At 35.6% G+C, this 23,325-nt stretch overlaps 1 protein-coding gene across 2 annotated transcripts in view; it reads right to left on the bottom strand.

Annotated features, from left to right (window-relative positions):
• The window catches only part of SS18 (SS18 subunit of BAF chromatin remodeling complex), a 91,969-nt gene that overhangs the window by 28,082 nt on the left and 40,562 nt on the right, over positions 1-23,325 (bottom strand). For both annotated transcript variants that reach the window (XM_049900305.1, XM_049900304.1), the window contains exons 4-5: positions 21,541-21,694; positions 17,525-17,746 (exon numbers count right to left, since the gene is read on the bottom strand). In XM_049900305.1, the coding sequence (XP_049756262.1) occupies positions 17,525-17,746; positions 21,541-21,694 (376 nt within the window). The remainder of the gene's footprint in view (positions 1-17,524; positions 17,747-21,540; positions 21,695-23,325) is intronic.

Raw genomic sequence — 23,325 nt, forward strand, 5'->3', positions numbered from 1 at the left:
CCATAAAAAAAAATAAATGAGTATGGCTTGCTTAAGAAAATACCTCACAGGGGGAGGGTGCAGTTGGCAAGCAAACATAACACACACACATTATTTGCATAAAAATACAGTAAATAGACTAAGGCTTGAACACAATATTAAATATGCTCAAAAATCTAAAGGAAAACACAGATGAAAAACTAAAAGAAATCACAGAAAAACGATACATGCATGCAACAAAAATGTCAATAAAGAGATACACATTATAAAAAGGAACCAAACAAATACCAGGACTCAAAAGTACAATAACTGAAATAAAAAATTCACTGGATGGGTTCAACAGTAGATTTGAGCTGGCAGAGGAAAGAATCAGTGAACTGGATGACAGGACAACTAAAATTATAGTCTAACAAGCAAAAAAGAATGAAGAGGTGAAGAGACTTGTGGGACATCATAAAGTGGACCAATACACATGTAATGGAATCTGAGAAGAAGATAGAAAGAGACAGAAAGAACATTTGAAGAAATAATACTGGGTTTCTGTTTGGAGAAATTAAAACCTTCTGGAAATAGTGGTACACAACATGGTAAATATAATTAATATCACTGCATTATACACTTTAAAAAGGTTAAAATGGTCATTTATTTTGTTATATACAATTTACCACAATAAGATTATTTTTTAAATCCCTATAAAACAGGTAAGAAGCCCTGGTGGCGCAACGGTTAAGCAATCAATTGCTAACTGAAAGGTAAGCGGCTCCAGGGAAGAAAAGACCTGGCAATCTGCTCCCATAAAGATTACAGAGTAAGACACCCTACAGGGAAGTTCTACTGTGTCCTGTAGGGTCACTGTCAGTCAGAATTGACTCAAGGGCACATAACAACATAAAACAAGAGTATTAGCAATCTCATTTTACAAATAAGATAAGGCTCACAAACATTAAGCATCTTGATCAAAGTTGCATAGCTGGTAAACGGTGAGAACTCTAAAGCCCATGCCGTTAACCACTATGTTGTACCTCTTCTGCAAGGTAAGATCATTCTCTCCTTGTGTAATTATCTACCATGACAACAGTTCCATATAACATATCTCTATCACTATAATATAAAAATCCTAGAATACAAAAAAAATTTCTTCACCCAAACTCCATCCGTCCATTATAATAAGAATTAAACACTGAAGCTGTGTAGATAATACCCCGGCCTATTTTAGGCATGTTCTCCATTCAATAGCATACTAAATCATTCATAGCTCCATTTGAAGATATTACTAAAATTTTATTTGAAGGAGAAAAATTCCTGTATTATAACAAACTCAATTAGCTAACCTACTATCTATTTAAATAGACATTTTTCACCTAAAATGGATAGGATCCTTCATTTATTCAAAATTATATGTCTATATCAAGAATTTTTAAAAGCTTATTATAAGACATTCAGGCATCAAGAACAAAAGAACAAGAACCAAGTGACCAAAAAATTAAGGATGATTTTCCCAGTTAAGTAAATCAATGTAATCGATGCAAAAACGGAACCACAACAGTTTAGCTGGTAAAAAAAATTAACAGTACGGAGCTTCTGTTGAGGGTGATGAAAAAATTTGGAAATGGATAGTGGTGGTGATGGCCGCACAACATGGTAAAAGCAATTAATGTCACTGAATTATACGTGTAAAAAAGGTCGAAATGGCAAATGAATTTTATATTTATTTTTATAATAAAGTTCATTATGAGAAGCAAACTTTCATAACATGAAATTTTTAGAAAATTTTTGATGAAAGTTTTAAAGGTGTTAATATAATAGTATCAACAACAGTTTTGTTATTGTCATTTGCTTCTTTAGTAACAGATTATTTTTATATGCATTTCCTCTCATTAACCACTAAATAAAGCAGTGATTCTTAACTGTGGACAATTCTGCCCACCAGGGGTCACAGTTAGCAACATCTGGAGATATTTTTGGTTGTTACAATGGGGATGGGGTTTGCTACTGCAACCTAGTGGTTAGAGTCCAGAAATACTGTTAAACGCATCGTACCATACACAGGACAGCCCCTCCGCCCCAGCAAATCATTTGGCCCAAAATCTCAACAGTGGCAAGACTGCAAAATCCTGGATTTCTCCAGGGTATAATTTTAAGTCATGGGTATTTCTACATAATAGTCTGGGAACTAGATTACGTACTTAGCTTTCCATTGATCAAAAATTGGAAAAAAGGATGTTGTGGCTTCATTATTCCAGCAAAACAAATGGCTAGGCTATGCCTTAAACAATCCCTCTTAAGTAGCAACTGCTTCGGCTATACAATCAAAAACAAAGTCATTGCCAAACATCTATTGTAGACTGAAAAGAACTCCAAAAAGCTATAGATTTAAGTAGCAAAGGTAACAATCTACCACGAAGGTAAAAATCCTAACTTGCCCAGGTAGAAAGCCATGGATACTGGCTACATTAGAACGTACAGTTTTGTGTCCCTTAACATTCAAAGCTGAAGAATTATGAACCATCTGACACAGAAGAGATTATTTTGTCCAGAAAAATTCTGAGGAAGTGAGCTATGAATAAAATCATTTGGAATATTTGTTAAAATATAATTTGCAAAACCTACCACTAGAGATTCTTGTTTAGCAGTTACAAGTTGGGGCACACAAACCTTTATTTTAACAAATACCCAAGGTGATTCTGACCCAGGGAGTCCTAGGTCCACACACTGAAGATACTGTTCTAAGGAAAAGTGTTACCTCTTCGACTATAAAAAATCTAGACTACAGTTCATATAAAATATTTAAATTGGAATAGGACTGCATTCCATAAGGGCCCCTAGGATAAATCAGCCGTAAAATGAACCCTAAGGGGTCTGTGTTATATGTAAATTTTACCTAAAGGGAAATAAAACATGAAAAAAAAATTTGAACTCTAATGATATGCAGGCTGAAGCGTTTAAGGGTGGAGAATACTGGTAACTGTAAATTACTGTGAAATGCACTTTAAAAAAGATTTACTGATAGATGAGTAGATGGATAGACAGCTGTGAAAAAGCAAATTTAGAAAAATATTAACTGTAAAATATGGGCGGATGGGTGTACAAGTACAATTCTTCAGCTTTTCTGTGTTCAAACTTTTACATAATAAATTTTTTTTTTTTAATTTTGAAATCAACCCTAAGACACATACCTAGGAGGATATATAAAAACCTTTCAAAACTCAACAGTAAAAAAAAAAATAAACACCCCAACCAGAAAATGGGCAAAAGACATGAAGAGACAATGACTCAAGAGGATATACAGATGGTAAATATGCACATGAAAAGATGTTCAATATCACTACCCAGTAAAACCCACTGGCCATTAGGAAAATGTAAATAAAAATAGCAGTGAGATATCACTACACACCTATTAGAATAGCTAAGAAAAAAAAGTGACAATACAAAATGATGACAAGGATTTGGAGAAAAGGATCTCTCACACATTGCTGGTGGGATTGTAAAATGATATAGCCACTCTGGAAGTCTGGCGGTTTCTAAAAAAGAAACATAACTTACCATATGACACAACAACTGCGCCCCAGAATGTTTATCCCTGAGAAATGAAAACTTATGTCCAGATAAAAATATGTGTATGATTGTTTGCAGCACCTGTATTTTTAACAGCCAAAAACTGTAAACAATCAAAATGTTTCTCACTTAGGTAAATGCCTGGTACATCCACATCATAGAATACTACTCGGCAGTAAGAACCAACGAATTGATACATGCAGAAACTTAGACAGATCTCAAGGGCATTAAGTTGAGTAAAAAAAATCCAATTTGAAAAGGACACATACTGTTATGATTTCATTTATATAACACTCTCAAAATGACAAAATTAGAGAAATGGAGAAAAATGGGAGAGTGGTTTCCAGGGATTAGAAATGATGGGGGAGGACACACTGCATCTCTCTGTACTACCTTTGTAACTGCATGTGCATCTATAATTATTTCACAATTACAAATTTTTAAAAAAGTGAAACCTAATAAAACTGAGTCTTTAAATCTGCTGAACAGAAATTCATCTGGATGTTGCTTCTCAAACCCAAAAGGTTTTGGTGTAGCTGGCATTGGTCTGTTTCATCTAATGGTAACGTGACGTCAGCTCCTTCTTTGTTCAGTCTTGGAATGACAGCTGATGGATGACAATACTACAGAGAAAGATGCTGATTTTATACTTTGATATGGCAGGAGGACTATATCTAGCTAATCAGTTACTCAACAAATACAATAAACCAGTGAACAAAACAAGTTCCTGAACTCATGGAACTTAGAGTCTAGGAAAGAATAATTAAACAAATTAACTACAAAGAATCATATAATTACAAATATTTAAACTGCTGCTACAAATCCCCTAAGCATAGGTTAATATACTTAAGCGAACTTTACCTAGTCAGTGGAATAATTAAAAACATGGAAAACAAGGTTACAGATAATTTTTACTTGATTCTGTTCTATGCTTTTCTAGTATTTCCCAGGTTTTTCATATTAAACATTAGTTCTTTTTATACCCAAGAGTCTCTGGGTGGCACAAGCTGTTAACACACTCAGCTGATAACTGAATGATGGGAGGTTTGAGTTCACTCAGAGGCACCTTGGAAGAAAAACCTGGCGATCTACTTCCAAAACATCAGCCATTGAAAATCCTATGGAGCACATTTCTGCTCTGGCACACATGGAATGGACATGAGTCTGAGCCGACTCATTGGCCAATGACAATACATCCAGAACTCTTTATAAGAGGCGCTTGCAGTATTAGCAATATTTTATCAATTTACCAGTTTTAACAACAAAGAAAGATGCAGGTATGGACAATTCTCACTCATTCAAACCCACTACATTTCGAAACAGGGCATCAAACATGACATTTTTATGGAATAAAATATTTGAGATAATTTCTGCATGGATTGAATTGTCACACCTCCCTCCTGCCCCTCCCCCCCCCAAAATGTGTCAGAATCCTAACCTCTATACCTGTAGCTGTAAAAATCTCTATTTAAAAAAAACAAACCCATTGTCACTCAGTCAATTCGGACTCATAGCAACCCTACAGGACAGAGTAGAACTGCCCCTTAGAGGGTTTCCAAAGCTGTAAACCTTATGGAAGCAGACTGCCACCACATCTTTCTCCCACAGAGTGGCTAGTGGGTTCGAACCACTGACCTTCTGGTTGGCAGCCAAGCACTTTAGCCACTATGCCACCAGTGCTCCTCACTGGGGTCCTTAATAACCTGTATAAGCCAGAAGAAAAAAACCAAACCCACTGTCCTCAACTCGATTCTGACTCATAGTGACCCTATAGGACAGAGCAGAATTCCCCCACAGGGTTTCCAAAGAGTGACTCACAGATTCTAACCACCAATCTTTTGGTTAGCAGCTGAGATCTTAACCACTGCCCCGCCAGGGTTCCAATAACCTCTGTACCTGTCTGGAAATAAGGTTTCTTTGGCATGTTAACAAGCCATAGGGTGTGTCCTAAACCTAATCAGTACTGAGTAAGGTAAGCAGAAGCAGACACAGGACAAGGAAGCAAAAGCGGGGAAAGACAGACACTATCTGAAGACACAGAATCTAAGAACCCAGGAACTCTAGCGAAATAGACAAAGGAGGACCTCCCCCTAGAGCCACACTCTGAATTCAGACTTCTAGCCTCCTAAATTGTGAGAAAATAAATTTCTGTCCCTTAAAGCCAACCACTTGTGGTTCTTCTGTTACAGCAACAGCACTAGGCAACTAAGACAGTTTCTTCAGTTGTAAATGTTCTATGTTGTATTTGCAAAAAGAGACATTCATATAATATCATGTGTTTTTTTCTTACTGAAGATTTACTCAATTTAGGATTTCTGCTGTTCCTGGACCCAGATCCAGGAGTTACATTTCTATTTAGAATTTTGTCGCTTCATTTCATTAATAATAACAAACACTAATATTTAATGAGTATTAACTATGCATTCATGTATTAACTCATTTAATCTGCACAACTCCATGAAGATTTACCCATTTTAAAGGAGGAGAAACTAAAGCACAGGCACATTAATTAATTTGTCCAACGTTGCACTCTTAATATGTGAAGGAGCTAGGATCTGATACCAGGGAGTTTAGCTTCTCTTAACTACTTCCATATAATTCTACTTTACAGTATTTGATCACATACAATAAATAGAAGAGATATGTTTTTTTTTTTAAATACTTTTCACGAGAATAAATTTGACTCACTTTGTTCCAAAAGTATATAGTTTACAAAAACAGGAAAACCATGGTTGCTCTCACTGCTAGACCAGAGTGATTATTATATGCCAGACAGAGTTACTCAGATTGATACCTGGTAAAATCTCAATACCCATTATTGCATTTAATCCTTTACAGTATTACCTGTCAGATGCTATTGGCCTCTTCAATTAATAAAAGGAAAAAAAAGGCTTAAACAACTAACTTAACCAAGTCACACAGCAAATCAGTGGCAGAGTCAGGATTTGAACCTTGATCTCTGACAAAGTCTCAGCTCTTAACCCTTGCATTCTATTGCTTCTTTTATAAATTTCAGGAATGTAAGACTATCAATTAACTGACAGATTTTTTATAAATCTGTAAATGATTATTTTGAACACATATACCAAATAGCAGACAAACTGAGAAACCCTTAAAAACAATTACAAACTTCTTGGCAAATCTCAAGATAACTCAAACTGGACAAAAATCCCACAGTTCCCTAGTCAATATATTCTCTTAATTCTCGAAAGGATTCTTCCCTACCCTTTTTTCTCTCCTGAGGTCTCCAACACTTACTCTGCCCTCCTCACAATTCTAGCTGATGATTCTGCTTCTTATTTCAATAAGAAAATGGAAACAGAAAAGAACACTCACCACTAAATCAACCAGCCTACCTGCATCTGTACCCACATACTATGCCTTGAAAGGGACAGACAGCTTGAATGGATGAATATATGAGTCTTAAGACCAATATCTGCGTTTGTTTCTGTACAACATCCCCACTAAGTGAATGTATAGTAAAAAACGTATCCTTGCTCAAAAAGAGGTCTTGCTTTTGTCCTGGGCTTCTGAGAGGTAAATTCTCTACGATGTCACGCCTGAATACCTTTGTTTGCCTTGGGGACTTGGGCCTGGATTGTCAAATAATATGATTTAGAGTCAGGGTTGGCCACACCAATAGTCTTAGGGTGGGGGTTGGCCAGGCCAGAAAGACCAACCACGTGATTTAAGGTGTGAGCTCTGGGTCACACCTAGAGGGGCTGGAGACTAGAGACTGAGATCAACCATGTGAGCAATCAGTCAATTAATCAGTCATGCCTATGTAATGAAGCCACAGTAAAAACTCTGAACACCGAGGCTCAGGTGAAATTTCCCTGGTTGGGAATACTCTACAATACTGTCACCTGTCAACGTTCAGGAAGTAGTATGTCCTGACTTCATGGGGAGAGGACAACAGAGGCTCGGTGGCTGGTACTTCTGGACTCTGTCTTGCGTACTTCCCTTGGCTGATGTTAATCTGCATCCTTTCTCTGTAATAACCCCTAACCGTGAGTGTAACGGATTTCACTGAATTATATAAATCATTTCAGCAAATGAGGAAACCTGAGGGTGGTTTTGGGAACCCCTTGAAATTGTAATTAGTGTCAAAAGTTAGAGTGGTCTTATGAATTGTGCCCTCTAACTTTGCAGTAGGCCAAACTCGCACAGCTGGTGTAATAGGTGAGGGCAGTCTTTGGGATTGTACTAACCCCACAGCAACTCAAAAACATTGCTCCTGCTATTACCCCTTTCCTCTCTCACACACATCATCAATTTCCCCCTCTCTAATGGATCATTCCTATTGTCATACAAGCATGATTTAATATCTTCCCACCTTTAAAGAATCTTACTTGATGTTACATCTTCCTCTATCTATTAACCCATCGTCATGGATGGAATTCGCTCTCCAAAAAATATGGGTCAACTTGGCTAGGCAATGATTCCCAGTATTATGTGAACTGTCCACCATTTTATTATCTGATGTGATTATCCTATGTGTTGTAAATCCTACCTCTATGATGTTAATGAGGCAGTACTCAATCTATAACATTAGGTTACGTTTTAAGCCAATCTCTTGAGATATAAAAAAGAGAAGTGAGCAGAGAGACATGGGGACCTCACACCACAAAGAAACAAGAGCCAGGAGAATAGCGCATCCTTTGGACCCATGGTCCCTGCGCTGAGACACTCCTCAGCCAGGGATGATTGATGGCAAAGACTTTCCCCCACAACAAACAGAGAAAGCTTTCCTCTGGAGCTGGCACCCTAAATTCAGGCTTCTAGCCTCCGAGACTGTGAGAGAATGAATTTCTCTTTATTAAAGCCATGACTTGTGGTATTTCTGTTATAGCAGCACTAGATAACCACGACACCCATGTTTGTTTCAGAGAAATTACTGAAAAGGATTGTTACCACTTTTCCTCCCATTTTCTCTTGAATACATTCCATTAAGGCTTTTGTCTCTATCCCTCTACCCAGACTGCTAAAGGTCATAAAAGCCAATGGTCAGTTTTCAATCCTCATGTTCCTTGACCTATCAGCAGAACTTAACACATTTAATAATTCTCTCATTTTTAAACACTTTCTTCAGTTGGCTTCTAAAACGCTATATTCTCTTGGCTTCTCTCCCAACTCACCGCTATCCCTGCTCAATCTTCTGAGTCTTCCTGAAAGGAAACGCTCATCTTGCCAATGTCTAAATACTAGACAGCTCAGGGAATGAATCCCCAGACCTCTTTCTCTTCTTTACCTTTACTCACTCTTTAAATAATCTCTTCCAATCCCATGCCTTTCAATACTCTGACCTCTCCTCCTCAACTCCAGACTAACATACCTACTCGATATATCCACTTGAATATCAATAGGTGCTCAAATTTAACATGCCCCAAACCAAAAGCTTCTCACTACCCTTAATCTCTTCTTCTCTCAATGTCTTAATCTCAGTAAATAGCAATTCCATTCACCCAGTTTCTTTGAACTTGGACTCATACTTAATTCTATCCCCTCTGTGTACCCCACATATGATCCACCAGCAAATCCTAGCGAATTCCAGCAGCTCTATCTTCAAATACATCCTAAATATTCCCAAATTATTTCTCATTACCTCCAGAGTTGTCCCATTCAAAGCCACTATCACCTCTTACCCAAATATTGCCAGAGTCTTTTTTTAAAAATATACATAACAAAACAGTTGCCAATTTTTACATACATAATTCAGTGATGCAAGAGCCTTTTAGTAGGTCCCTTGCTTCTAGCTTTGCCCATCTATACATAGTCTATTTTCCATACAGCAGCCAAAGGTATCCTTTTAAAACCTTCAGATCATGTTATTCTTTCACTCAAAACTCTTCAGTAGTTCTCCCTCTCCCTAAGAATAAAATGTAAAATCCTTATGGGATATAACACTAGGTCTTTCACGGTCTAGCCTTCAGCTACCTCTTGGACCTCATCTCTGACAACTTTCCACCTTCACTCATTCAGCTTCAGCTAGGCTGGCCTCACTGCTTCAGCCTCAGGGATCTTGCTCACTGTTCCTTCTGACTGTATGTGCTCACCAACCAACATCACCCTAACACAACATACACATCCTCCTCTTCCTCCTTCCCTTAGTTTGCTTATTTTTCTTCAAAGCACTTACCGTTACCTGACATATTTGTATTTTATATGAAGTCTTTAGACAAAAATCAAAAGCTACTGACCTAAAAACGTTTATAAAAAGTTAAAAACTTGAATAGCATTTCCAAAAGCTATGTAAAATTACAGGCAATCCTCACCGTGCATAGTAGTATGCGACCATAAAATGTGCAAGCTGAAACCATGCAAAACAATCTTAGCAATCAACAGAAGGAACTGCTCTTGTTCCACAGCCTATAATTTTGTCAAAACATTTAAAACTCTATTAGTGTCCGTTATAAATACATAAGTAAATGAAAAATAACTAATATTTATTTAGTATTACAGTAAAGTACTAAAATCTTGAGATTTAAAATGTTGCTGTTGTTGTCAGGTGCCGTCAACTCATAGCAACCCTATGTACAAGGGAACAAAACACTGCACAGTCCTGCGCCATCTTCAAAATCGTTGCTATGTTGTGAGCCCATTCTTACAGCCACTGCGTTCATCTATCTCCTTGAGAGTCTTCCTTTTTTTAGATGACCCTCTACTTTACCAAGCATGATGTCCTTCTCCAGGGACTGGTCTCTCCTAATAACATGTCCAAAGTACATGAGACAAAGCGTCGTTATTCTTGCTTCTAAGGAGCATTCTGGCTATACTTTTTCAAGACAGACTTGTTCACGTTTCTGGCAATCGATGGTATTTTCAATATTCTTCGCCAACACCATAACTGAAAGGCATCAATTCTTCTCCAATCCCCCTTATTCACTGTCCCCTTGCACATGCATTATGAGGTGACTGAAAATACCATGGCTTGGGTCAGACCTACCTTAGTCCTCAAAGTGACATGTTTGTTTTTTAACACTTTAAAGAGGTCTTTTGCAGAAGATTTGCCCAATGCAATATGTCATTTGACTTCTTGACTGCTGCTTCCATGGGCGTGAACTGTGAATCCAAGTAAAATGAAATCCTTGACAATTTCATTATTTTCTCCATTTATCATAATGTTGCTTATTGGTCCAGTTATTAACAAATTATTATTGGTTCTAATTTAAAACACTGAAAATTAAAGTAGTTTGTATTTTTGTAAAAATATTATCGAAAGTAGTCTTTTTATCATATAACTGATGATGCAGTGAGCATGAGCATCTTTTCTTCTATGATTCAGGGAACTGACATATTTGTTTATGAGTCTGGATTAGCTTCCAGCATTTTATCCTTTGTGCTGTCAGTGCTGTGCACTATCTCAACTCCTTTACATTTAATCTGAATTTCACTTCCAACATTTTCACTTTTCATTTTTTTGCTGCATTTTCATCTTTATTCATTGATTCCTTCTTTCAAATATCCATTTTTGTAAAATGTCACATAAGCATATTACTGGGAGCCAAACGAGAAGCACAACTACATGCTTTGCTGTCTGTGTATGAACTAAATAACAGATGCACAAGGACCAATCACTGACATAACTTGAAAATGACGTGAATAGCCAATGATCATAACGGGCATCTGTTATTTACTCAGTAATTTGTGGACTAAAGAGCTAGCCACTAAGTTTGTACCTCATGCAATTACTCACACTTAATATGCCCTGGTAACTGAAATGTGAACCGCGGTTTTTGGGAGACAGGTGTTTTATTAAACTAGACTGTGGTAACTGACATTCATGCATATTGTAACTGTGGAAAGTAAGGCCTACCTATCACACAGAATGCCTATTTCCTCATGCACAGAATGAGGTAATAATAGTAACTACTACCTAAATGATGTTGTAAGGATTAAATTAGACATGTAAAGCACTTAGTCACAGTGTCTGGTACTAAAATGGACTCAATGAATATAAGCTCTTATTTTTGATATGTGATGTGGCAAATAAAAACAGAGAAGAGTTCAATGGTAATACACACTTTAGATACACTCGAGTTAACCAAAATGGGATAGGTTTCTTTACTGCGTTATTGTTAGGTACTATCAAGTTGGTTCCGATTTACAGTGACACTAGGTACAGCAGAATGAAACACTGCCCGGTCTGTGTCATCCTCACAACCGTTGCTATATTTGAGTACAGTGCTGCAGCCACTGTGTCAATCCACCTCACTGAGGTCTTCCTCTTTTTCACACAACTCAAAATGAGAAGAAAGAGCTGCAAACATCCATTAATAATTGGAATGTGGAACGTTCGAACTATGAATCTAGGAAAATGGGAAGTTGTAAAACAGGAAATGGAACGTCTGAAGATCAATAGTCTAGGCATTAGTGACTTGAAATGGACTGGCATTGGCCGTTTTGATTCAGACAATCATATGGTCTACTATGATGGGAATATCAAATTGGAAAGGAATGGTGTCGCATTCACCGTCAAAAAAGAACACTGCAAGATAATGCTGTCCGTGATAGGATAACATACATATACCTACAAAGGCGGCCAGTTAATAGGATTATTATTTGAATTTACACACCAAACACTAAGAATAAAGAAATTGAACATTTTTACCAAGTTTTGCAGTCTGAAATTGATCAAACATGCAATCAAGATGAACTGATAATTACTGGTGTTTGGAATACAAAAGTTGGAAACAAACAAACAAACGAAAAAGGTAGTAGTTGGAAAAAATGGTCTTTGATCCATTCTAAATTAGTTTTTGCGTATGGTGTGAGGTATGGGTCCTGTTACATTTTTTTGCAGATGGACATCCAGTTTTGCCAGCACCATTTGTTAAAAACACTGTCTTTTTCCCATCTGGTGGACTCTGAGCCTTTGTCGAAGATCAGATGAACCACAGGCAGGTGAATTTACATCTGAGTTCTCAATTCTGTTCCATTGATCAACGTGTCTGTCCCTGTACCAGTACCAGGCTGTTTCGACTACCATAGCTGTATAGTAGGTACCGAAGTCTGGTAGTGTAAGTCCTCCTACTTTACTCTTCGGCAATAGTACTTATTCAGAGCCTCTTCCCTTTCCATACAAAAATAATGATTAGTTTTTCCATCTCATTAAAGGATGTTGTTAGTATCTGGATCAGGATTGCGTTTTATTTGTAGATTGCTTTGGCTATAATCGACATTTTCACAATGTTGAGTCTACCTATTCACGAGCATGGTATGTTTTTCCATTTCTGTGGATCTGTTTTGGTTTTTTGCAGTAGTGTTTTGTAGTTTTCTTTGTATAGTCTTTTACATCCCTGGTTAGATTTATTCATAAGTATTTCCTTTTTTTAGAGACTATTATAAATGGTATTTTTTCCTGATTTCCTTTTTGTAGGTTCTCCTTATCAGTGTATAGAAATTCAACTGATTCTTGTATGTTTATCTTGTATCCTGCTACTCTACTGAATCTATTAGTTCCAGTAGTTTTCTTGTGGAGTCTTTTGGGTTCTCTATTTGTAGTATCATATCATTCACAAACAGAGACGGTTTTACTTCTTCCTTATCAATCTGGATGCCCTTTATTTCTTTTTCTTGCCTTACTGCTCTAGCTAGGACTTTCAGCACAATGTTAAATAGGACTGGTGATAAAGGGCATCCTTGTCTTGTTTCTGCTCTCAAAGGCAATGTTTTCAGCCTCTCTTCATTAATAATGATGTTGACCACGGTTACATGCCCCTTATTATGTAGAGGAATTTCCCTTCTATACCTATTTTACTGAGAGTTTTTATCATGAATGGGTGCTGAACTTTGTCGAATGCCTTTTCTATGTCAACTGAGATGATCCTGTGATTCTCTTCTTTCCTTTTATTTATGTGGTGGATTATATTGATTGATTTTCTAATGTTGAACCATCCTTGTATACCTGGTATGAATCCTACTTGGTCGCGGTGTATAATTTTTTCGATATGATCCTGAATTCTATTGGCTAGAATTTTGCTGAGAATTTTTGCATCTATCTTCATGAGAAATACTGGTCCGTAATTCTCTTTTTTTGTGGTGTCTTTGCCTGGTTTTGGTATCAGGATTATACTGGCTTCATAGAATGAATTCAGAAGTATCCCCTTCTTTTCTATGTACAAAATAGTATGAGTAGTACTGGTACAAGCTCCTCTCTGAATGCTTGGTAGAATTCTCTAGTGAAGCCATCTGGGCCAGGGCTTTTTTCTGTTGGGAGTTTTTTAATTACCTTTTCAATCTCTTATTATGGGTCTGTTCAGATTTTCAACAACAGTTTGTGTTAGTTTAAGTAGGTAGTATACTTCTAGAAATTTGTCCGTTTCCTCCAGGTTTCAAATTTGTTGGAGTACAGTTTTTCATAGTACTCTGTTATGATCCTTTTATTTCAGTTGGATCTGTTGTAATGTCCCCCATTTCATTTCTTATTTGGGTTATTTGCATCCTCTCCAGTTTTTCTTTTCCAATTTGTCCAGTGGTTTGTTGATTTTCTTGATCCTTTCAAAGAACCAACTTTTGGTTTTGTTGATTCTTTCTACTGTTTTTCTATTCTCTATTTCATTTCTTTCTGCTCTGATCTTATATTATTTCCTTTCTTCTGGTGGTTATTGGCTTCTTTTGCTATTCTCTATTTGTTCAAGTTGTATAGCTAACGTTTTGATTTTGTCCCTTTTTCTTTTTTGGTGTGTGCATCTATTGCTATAAACTCACCTCTGAGCACTGCTTTTGCCGTCTCCCAAAGGTTTTTGTATGATGTATTTTCATTCTCATTTGATTCTAGCAATTTTTTGATTCCATCTCTGATTTCTTTTATTAATGGGGAGAAAATTTTTGTGCAGCTTTTTAAAATGACATTTTGTGTGGTAAGTCTGTGTTTTTGTTATATTAACCTTTGCACAGATTTTCTTTCTTTGTTTATTTTGTTTCATATACCAATTTGCAGGAGGTGAGGGTGGTGGAGAATGCATGTATGTGTGGAAGGGTGGGAGTAGGGTAAGATGTCAAAAAACAAAACCACCTCAAAACTACCCAAATGAATACATCTAGACTTTGCCTCGCAATGTTTTGCTTGGAAAACTAGTACCATATAATCAATTAAACTTTCTGAGAAAAGTCACTTAAATTAAAATGTCCTACATACTGCCATTTAATTATTCCTCTTCGAAACGAAATTTTCTGCATTAGTCTTTTCCCATTTTTTTTTGTCACTTTACGTGTTTAATCTAAGGAATCCATGAGTATTTCTTTTCTTTGGCTAATAAACCCTACTATCATGAGCCCTACTATCATTTAAAAAGTAACCCTGATAGTGAAGTGGTTATGTGCTTGGCTGCTAACCATAAAGGTCAGCAATTCGAACTCACCAGCCACTCCATGGGACCAAGATGTGGCAGTCTGTTTCCATAAAGACTACAGGCTTGGAAACTCTATGGAGCAGTTCTACACAGTCCTACAGGGTCATTATGAGTCAGAATTATCAGCAATGGGTTTTGGGTTTTGGTATCACTTAAAATTGTTCAGTAGTTTTTTTTTTTTTTTCCCCCTATTATCTCTTGATACAGAGATAAATATGTAGAAATAAGGAGATAGCCAAAGGAAGGTTGTGACATTTAGACTTAAAACATTATTAATAATAGAAAAGAGAAAGTGGAAGAAGGGAGCAGGCTGTCTCATTAGGGGGAGAGGGATTGGGAGTACGTAGCAAGATGTATGTAAGTTTTTGTGTGAGAGAATGACTTGATTTGTAAACTTTCACTTAAAGCACAATAAAAATTATTTTTTTTAAATAATAATATTTCAATAAACATTACACATAAAAAAGAGTCAATTTTTTTTCCTTTTACAGAATGTTGGTATTTTTCAGGCTTTTTCTTTAAGATTTATTTAAAATATATTTGTCTTTAATTTCTTCTACCTATTTATCTATGAAAACATAAATTTTAATGTAACATATACAGTTTTTATAAAACTATTTAGAAAAGCCCTTTATAATGGAAATATTTAAATTTCAAATAAAATGTTCACAATACTAAACATTTTTTTCACCCAACAGGTACCATACAATTAAAATGTTTTTATAAGAAATGTATATGATTAAGAAACTGGATGTTGACAGTACTTTGTATAATTTTCTTTTTTTTTTTAAATTGTAATTTTCTTCTGTGATCTTTTGATTCTAAAATATTTAACTAAATAAAAACTTTTTCTTCCTGGACAGATTTGTAAAACATTAAAAATTTCCTCAATGTTTCTACCCTACTCTCTAATTTGAAAGTATCATTTAGATCTTTACATCAGATCTCTGCATAGTAATTTTCTGTATTAGTCTCTATTTTCTATTTAGGAATTCAAAAATTATAAGAAGCAAAAAAGTAACATAACTATATATTAATACAAAATATGGAATTTTTAGAAAAAAATAATAGTTGGTCCCTAGGTTTAGAACAAAAAACTTCTGTAAACACATCAACTTCTTTTTCCACAAACAGTAATTATTCTCTACATGCACACCACTGCCTGCATTTTTTTCTTCTTCATGGCTTACGATGAGTCACATCAAACTATGTTGCTCATCTATTTTTGTGCACATCCTACCTTTTCTTAACTATAGGGTTCTAAAAAGTGTACCATCATTATTGCAGTTGCTATCAGTACCATTATCAATTTTCTTGATAACCAAAGTGTATGGAGAAATGCCTGAACTCCCTTCTGATCTAGCACTGACTGGATGCTGCTTTGTTTTGAACCATTAATTGACCTAATTAAAAAAAAAGAAGAAAACATTCCATCATGGGTGCTAAATAACCTTGGGAAAAAATATAGAGGGATCAATTTTGTGAAGTGACATTCACTAAAAATTTATTCTTTTCTCTCCCTTTGTTTTCAGTATCATCATTAGAAAAAATTATCTGTATTAATACTTTAAAATTAGAATATATTATTTCATCATGAGTATTATCAACAGATTAACATTATCTTCCTTCATCTGGGTACGAAATTTAGTGATTTGTTTTTCGTAAGCAAAATCTAGGCAGCTATATCACAAATACATTTAATTATATTTTAAACTTCTTAACCTCACCACACTTCATAATTGAAATAGATTTAGTCTGGCAATACGCCAAATATTTTAACAAGCAATTAGCTGAACAGAGTGCCACTTACTGGTTTTTAGTTATTAGTCATATGAATACTTAAAAGAGAAACAAGATAACAATTTCATTCAGAGATCAGCAGTAAATTTTAATAGACTCATACCACTCTAAGAAGACAAGAGTAGAGCAATACCTCCACTGCACATTTTAATAGCAACTTATGTTAGAATTACTTTTTAATGCTAAAACTTAGCGTCAGAAAACACCCTTATAAATCAAAGGAAAACCACATAAATTAACACAATCTTAATAAGTAAAATGAACCACAGAAGTAGATGTTTATGAAGAGACTGCGCTTGCAAAGACAGTACATAAAAAAACTTACTTTAAAATTATATTTTTTCAATTTTCTAGCTCTTAACCAAATGTTTCATTATTTATGGATTAGCTTTAAAAAACAACTCAAAAATAATATTAAAACAAACAAACCCACTGCCATCAAGTCAATTCTGACTATAGCAACCCTATAGGACACAGCAGAACTGCCCCATAGGGTTTCCAAGGAGCGGCTGGTGGATTTGAACTGCCGACCTTTTGGTTAGCAGCCAAGCTTTTAACCACTGTGCCACCAGGGCTCCGTGATTCAACGATATAGAACCCCAAATAAACTGTCCAAAAGACAAGTACCCCAACAGACATAAAAGTAAATGAGCTTTAAAAAGCAAATTAAGCAATTTATTTTCTGAATGTAGAAAATAAAAGAAAAAAGTTTAAGCTAGTTTCAAACTCAACCTTCCCTTTTTATGGGTATGACTATCAACTCATTTCAACCATGCATTTTTTATCGTGTTACTTTCAAAGGCATCCTAGTCCAGAATGATATAAGGTTTATTTACCTTGGCTGGGCTGCATATTCATATTTGGTCTGGGGCCATAGTTTCCCATTGGCTGTCCTTGACTCATCGTCATCTGATTCTGTACTGGCATGCTCTGTGACGATGGCACGGAATGGTTATAACCTCCCATGGATCCATGGCTACTTGAAGGCATGTTCATGGAACTATTCGTCATATTGAGTTGATTGGGTCCAGGTCCCTGCATAGGCATATGGTTAGGCCCTTTGAAGAAAAATGATCAGAAGCAAAATATGAAAGTTAAATTGATGGTCTGTACAAAAGTATCTAAAGAAGTTTTCTATTTTTTGCATTATTGTTAATAATATCTGATAATAACTTAGTATTTACTCAATAGCAAAGTAAATGCTTTACATGAATGACTGCAAACCTGTGAGGTAGACGTTATTTATTATTCTCATTTTACAGATTAAGAAACTGATACTGAAAAACTAGGAACATTCTGAAAAAAAAGAGTAATAAGGCAGGACCAGCTTTATAAGAGAGAAAAACATATCATAAGGCTGGAATAAGTAAGTGCAGTACTAGCATATAAATGAACTGATTAACAGATCAATGGACCAGAACAAAGTCTAAAACACATACTCAAATGCATAACTTAGTAGATGATAAAAGTGGTTATACTAAGTATCAGTTGGCAAAAGAAAGATAATTCAACAAATGGTGACAACTGGGTAGTCATTTGGAAAAAACTAGGCTGGACCCCTATCTTAGTTCTTCCACCAAAACTAATACTAAATGGATAAAAAATTTAAAATTAAAAAAAGAAAAAGAAGAGAAATCATAAAAGTACTACAATCTATGAAAAAAATATTTAATAATCTTAGAGAAGAAGGGCCTTAAGTATGCCAGAAAACCCAGAGCCATAAAAAGCTGATAAATTAGGTAACATAAAAATCAAAAATTGTACATGAGCAAAAAAAACCCCCAAAAACTGTAATAAGATTAAGGGGGGGGGGGATCATTTCCAAAACATACAGCAGACTGAACAAATTACTTAATATATAAAGTTAAGTAAAAGACCACCACCAGTAAAAAAATGAACAAAAGACATGAAAGACCATTTCACACAGAAACCGCAAAAGGGCTCACATACATGAAAAAGATTGATTGCTTCACTTATACCGGAATGGCAAATTAAAACTATGAAACCCTCTTTTCATTTCACAGATTTGCAAAGATCAGTTGGATCCAGGATGCAGACCTCAAATTCTCATAAAAAGACCAGGCTTAATGGTCTGACTGAAATTAGAAGAACCCCAGAGGTCATGGTCCCTAGACCTTCTGTTAGCCCAAGACAGGAACCATTTCCAAAGCCAACTCTTCAGACAGGGATTGGACTGGACTATAGAATAGGAAATTAAACTGATGAGGAGTGAGCTGCTCGGATCAAGTGGACACATGAGAGACTATGGGGGCAGCTCCTGTCTGGAGGGGAGATGAAAAGGTAGAGGGGGTCTGAAGCTGGCTAAATGGACACGAAAACAGAGGGTAGAGAGAAATGTGCTGTCTCATTAGGAGGAGAGCAATTGAGATTATACAGCAAGGTGTACATAAATTTTTGTATGAGAGACTGACTTGTAAACTTTCACTTAAAGCACAATGAAAAAATTTTTTTTTTAAAGTCTAGATCCAACTATATTATGAAGAAAAATGTATTCTGAAACATTGTTTGAGGAATGCAAATATAAATAACTACCAAATTTTAACACACACATGTATTTATATATAAATATATTTATGTATATTGTATATAATATACACTACATATATATTTATAAACTATGCTGCCATGGATATAGATATCCATGGATACAGATATCCATGGCAGCATAATTTATAATAACAAAAGACTGGACACAACCTGTATTTTCACCATAAGGGAACTATTAAATTAAATTAGAGTACACCCATAAAAAAGAATGTGATGCAGTCGCCAAAAAAAAAAAAAAGAGGCAAGCTCTTTATATACTAAGTGGAAAGATGGTCTCTAAGATACATCTTTAAGAGGGCAAAAAAAAGATACACAGTAGTATTTAATATACACTACAAGTTGTGTTGAAGGAGAAGGAAAACAAAGAGGACAACAAGCAGGAAGAGGAGGAGGAGAAGTAAGAAAAAGAAATAAATGTACATATGCATGTCTTTATATACAGAAAACATCTCTGGAAGAACAGTTAGAAGCCAGTGCCTCTCTAAAATGAAATATCTAGAAAGACAGGAGCTACTGTATACTCTTTGGTACCTTTTGATGTTGATATCACCAGCATGTATAATCTAGTTTTCAAAAAATCAATTAACTGTTTTAAAAAGGCAGAAATTAAGACTGAGATTATATGTCCAAGATCAAACACCATACAAGTAGCTCTGACATTTAATTATAAAATATTAAAAATAAGACTAAATTTGGAAATTAAGAACCTAGATGTAAATTTGTATGCATAAAAATGTTGGCTAAATGTTATAACAAATTTATCAAATAAAGAAAATAAATTACTAAGCTTTCAATTTCTCCTACAACTAACTATAATTCTCCAACTATAGTTTTGGAAGCTATACAGTATTCTAGATAACCTGGGTCCTAACAGGTTAATAATCTCTGGCTTATTAAAGAACATAACTATTGCAGATGGCCTTACATAAAAGCAAAGTGTTAACTTTTCAATAACTGCATTGCTGCTCAACTGCTTCTTGGCTCTTAGGTTTAAGTGTTGCATGGAGAAATTAAGTCAAAATCCTAATTAAAGGTACAACCATAAAAAGTCACCTAACACCAAGCTTGCTAACCTATACTAACAGTATCCTTCCAGTTTTAAAAATAATGTATCCTGATGAGCTAAATGTGGATTTACCAAAAAGTTTTCTCCTGACTACAACCTGAGAAATGGTTAAGTCTTTATTCCTACCTCCATATTGGGGTGTGGGTCATGGATGTTGCAAGCCTGAGCAAGAAATAGGAAATAACCACCAAAACATCACTTCAGTCTTCTATAAGCCAGGCTACCATGCCTGCAACCAAACAATGTGCTCTTTTCTTCTTTTTCTATATCCATCATCCCTGAACACCAATTTTACCAACTCCACATATCATCTAGAGTAGACACTATCATAAAAATGTTAATTACTAGTTTTAAAAATAAACTGTTGTATTTATTTCCATTACCGCTGTTTATATACATTGTTTGATAATGAAAATAACTCTTGTCTTTACAAAATAAATATATTCTTATATTTAATGTAGCTCTACACTAAAAATTAACCCCACACTAAAAATTATGGATATAGGTTATTGCTGTTGTTACAAAAACAAAATAATTTATAAAGATGTTTTTCAGATTAAAAATTCAAACCAGCAAAAGGTAAATAAATAACCATTCAAAGGCCTGGAAGATATTCTAGTGGCTCAAAACTTAAAGTGGATAAATATTAAAGGGAGTGGCTCATTATACAAGAAAGCATATAGCATTTAAGATCAATTTCCATATTTGTTACGCTATAAACAGGTATTCAAAAAATCCGTAACATCACTGAGGAAATACTAAGTACACTAGCACTTTGGCGAGTGTTTTGTTTCTTTTTCTGGTGTGTTGTTTCCAATGACACTTTCTGAAATCAATAAATGTTTCTGTAAATACAAAACTAAGGGAAATGTTGTAATACCTTTTTATAAACAGATTTTAAACCTTAACCACGGTGTTATGCATTTTTTCCAAAAACCTTCTAAAGCCAGCTGTATCGCATAGTTTCAGACAGACTAAATTTAGCCAGTTCTGTTCATCAGAGGAATGCTGTGTGTCAGCTACATCAAAGCCCAAGGGCAGCCTGATAAACACTGAATACAGGTCACGTAGCTCTGTAGCTAACAAACTCTAAGAGAGCTTGTACTCGGGGGCATTCAAAGCAGTTTTGTCATCAACAATCTAGTATCCCTTGAGCCCCCATGTCGTTCCAGTTGCTAAGCAACTCTGGTGTTAATGTCTTAGAGGAGAAAAACTTACCAGGCATCTGGCCGTTCATCTGGTTCTGCATGTGTGGTGCAGGAGGACCCCCACCTACAATTCCATCTGAAGACATGTTGTGAGAGCGAGGAGGTGGGGGAGGGCCGCTCTGATTCATTCCTCCAAGACCCATAGGCATATTCTGTGTGGGTGGCTGAAAGGAGACAGTTTAGTAAAACAAGAGAAACAGACTAATACATTAAAGATGCATATGGTGTAACAGTTGCCTATATTTAAGCTGGATAAAAACAAAAACACAAATGTATTTCAATCTATTCGAATGCATTTTAATCATGGACTTGTACCATCATTATTTAATATCCTCCCAAACTTCACAAGATGGTTAACATGAGCACAGCATCAAAGCACCTTAGACCAAAAGAACACCACAATTAAAGCATATTTTACTTTATATAAACGCAATAGTAAAAATGAAATTTTTAACATTCTGTACAAAAAGAATGCTTATTTGTATATTAAGGAGTCTTAATCCATTATTATTTTAATTGCATTTAAAAATTATATCTTTTTATCATTAATATGTATGGATATATTTTTACTAATGATGGATTTTACCTGAAAGGTACAGTAACAAAAAACAAAAGGACTGATAATATTTATTTCATTCTGTTTCAGGGGAAAAAGTGGTGGGCAAGGGAGTATTTTAAAATGCAAAGACCCAGCTGAGCTCAGTCCAACATTTCTGTGCCGATGACTACTATAGATTGCAAACATTACTGATGGCCTCCAAGGGTGCAGAGACAGCTGCCTCAAAAGGATGTCTTGGCAAATTTCCTAATGAAATTGTGAAGAAAATAACTGACTAACCTTGAGAGTTCAAAAAAGGGCAAAAGGAAAAACAGAGATACAGGATGGTCTGCCACATCTGGCTCTCTTCGTAGGGATATTTTCGTGGAAAAAGCAAATGGTTAGTTTCTTTCCAAACTCCCATTCTTAAGCCTGCAGGACAGGGAGGAAGCATTTTTCTCACAGATCTATTTCGGCCTTCTTTCTCTACTTCTCCATGTTCTAAACATAATGTCCATTCCTCTAACTTCAGTCATGCTCTTCCTTCCATATTTTTCGATGGCCAGTTAGTTATTTTATCTGTACTTTTCCAGATCTGTGAACACAATTCCCTCTGGCACACTTAACATATACAACATTACTCTTCAGCCATCACATGTGAACACTCAAACCTCCGTCATTTAATAAGCACTAACAGAAATAACTTGATTATTTGCAGAAATAATCAAGTACTACTCTAATAGCAAGGAGCCCTGTTGGTGCAGTGGTTAAAGCGCTCAGCTGCTAACCGAAAGGTCAGCCGTTCAAACCCACCAGCTGCTGAACAGGAGAAAAATTTGACAGTCTGCTTCCGTAAAGATTATATGTGACAGTCTGCTTCCGTAAAGATTACACAAAACACCCTTGGAAATCTTGTGATGCGGTCCTCCTCTGTCCTGTAGGGTTGCTATGAGTCAGAATTAACTCAATGGCAATGGGTTTGGTTTTGGGTATTGTAGTAACACCCATTCAAAATTCAGAATCTTAATTTCTTCACTAACTACATCCAAACAATAACTCTTCTTTACTAAATATTTTCTCAAAATCACCATTAACACTTCAATTCTCATATTAAATTCTTTACCCAATTTATTTTCTTTAAACAACTAAAACCCTTATTCAGTTTAAAAACAAACATACATACATCAGCTCAGCTAGTGTCACATCTTACTTTTAATTATCTTTTATTTGTTATCATCCTTCAAACCTGGCTGGCCT

Source organism: Elephas maximus, chromosome 11 (assembly GCF_024166365.1).
Source record: "Elephas maximus indicus isolate mEleMax1 chromosome 11, mEleMax1 primary haplotype, whole genome shotgun sequence".
Lineage (NCBI taxonomy): Eukaryota > Metazoa > Chordata > Mammalia > Proboscidea > Elephantidae > Elephas > Elephas maximus.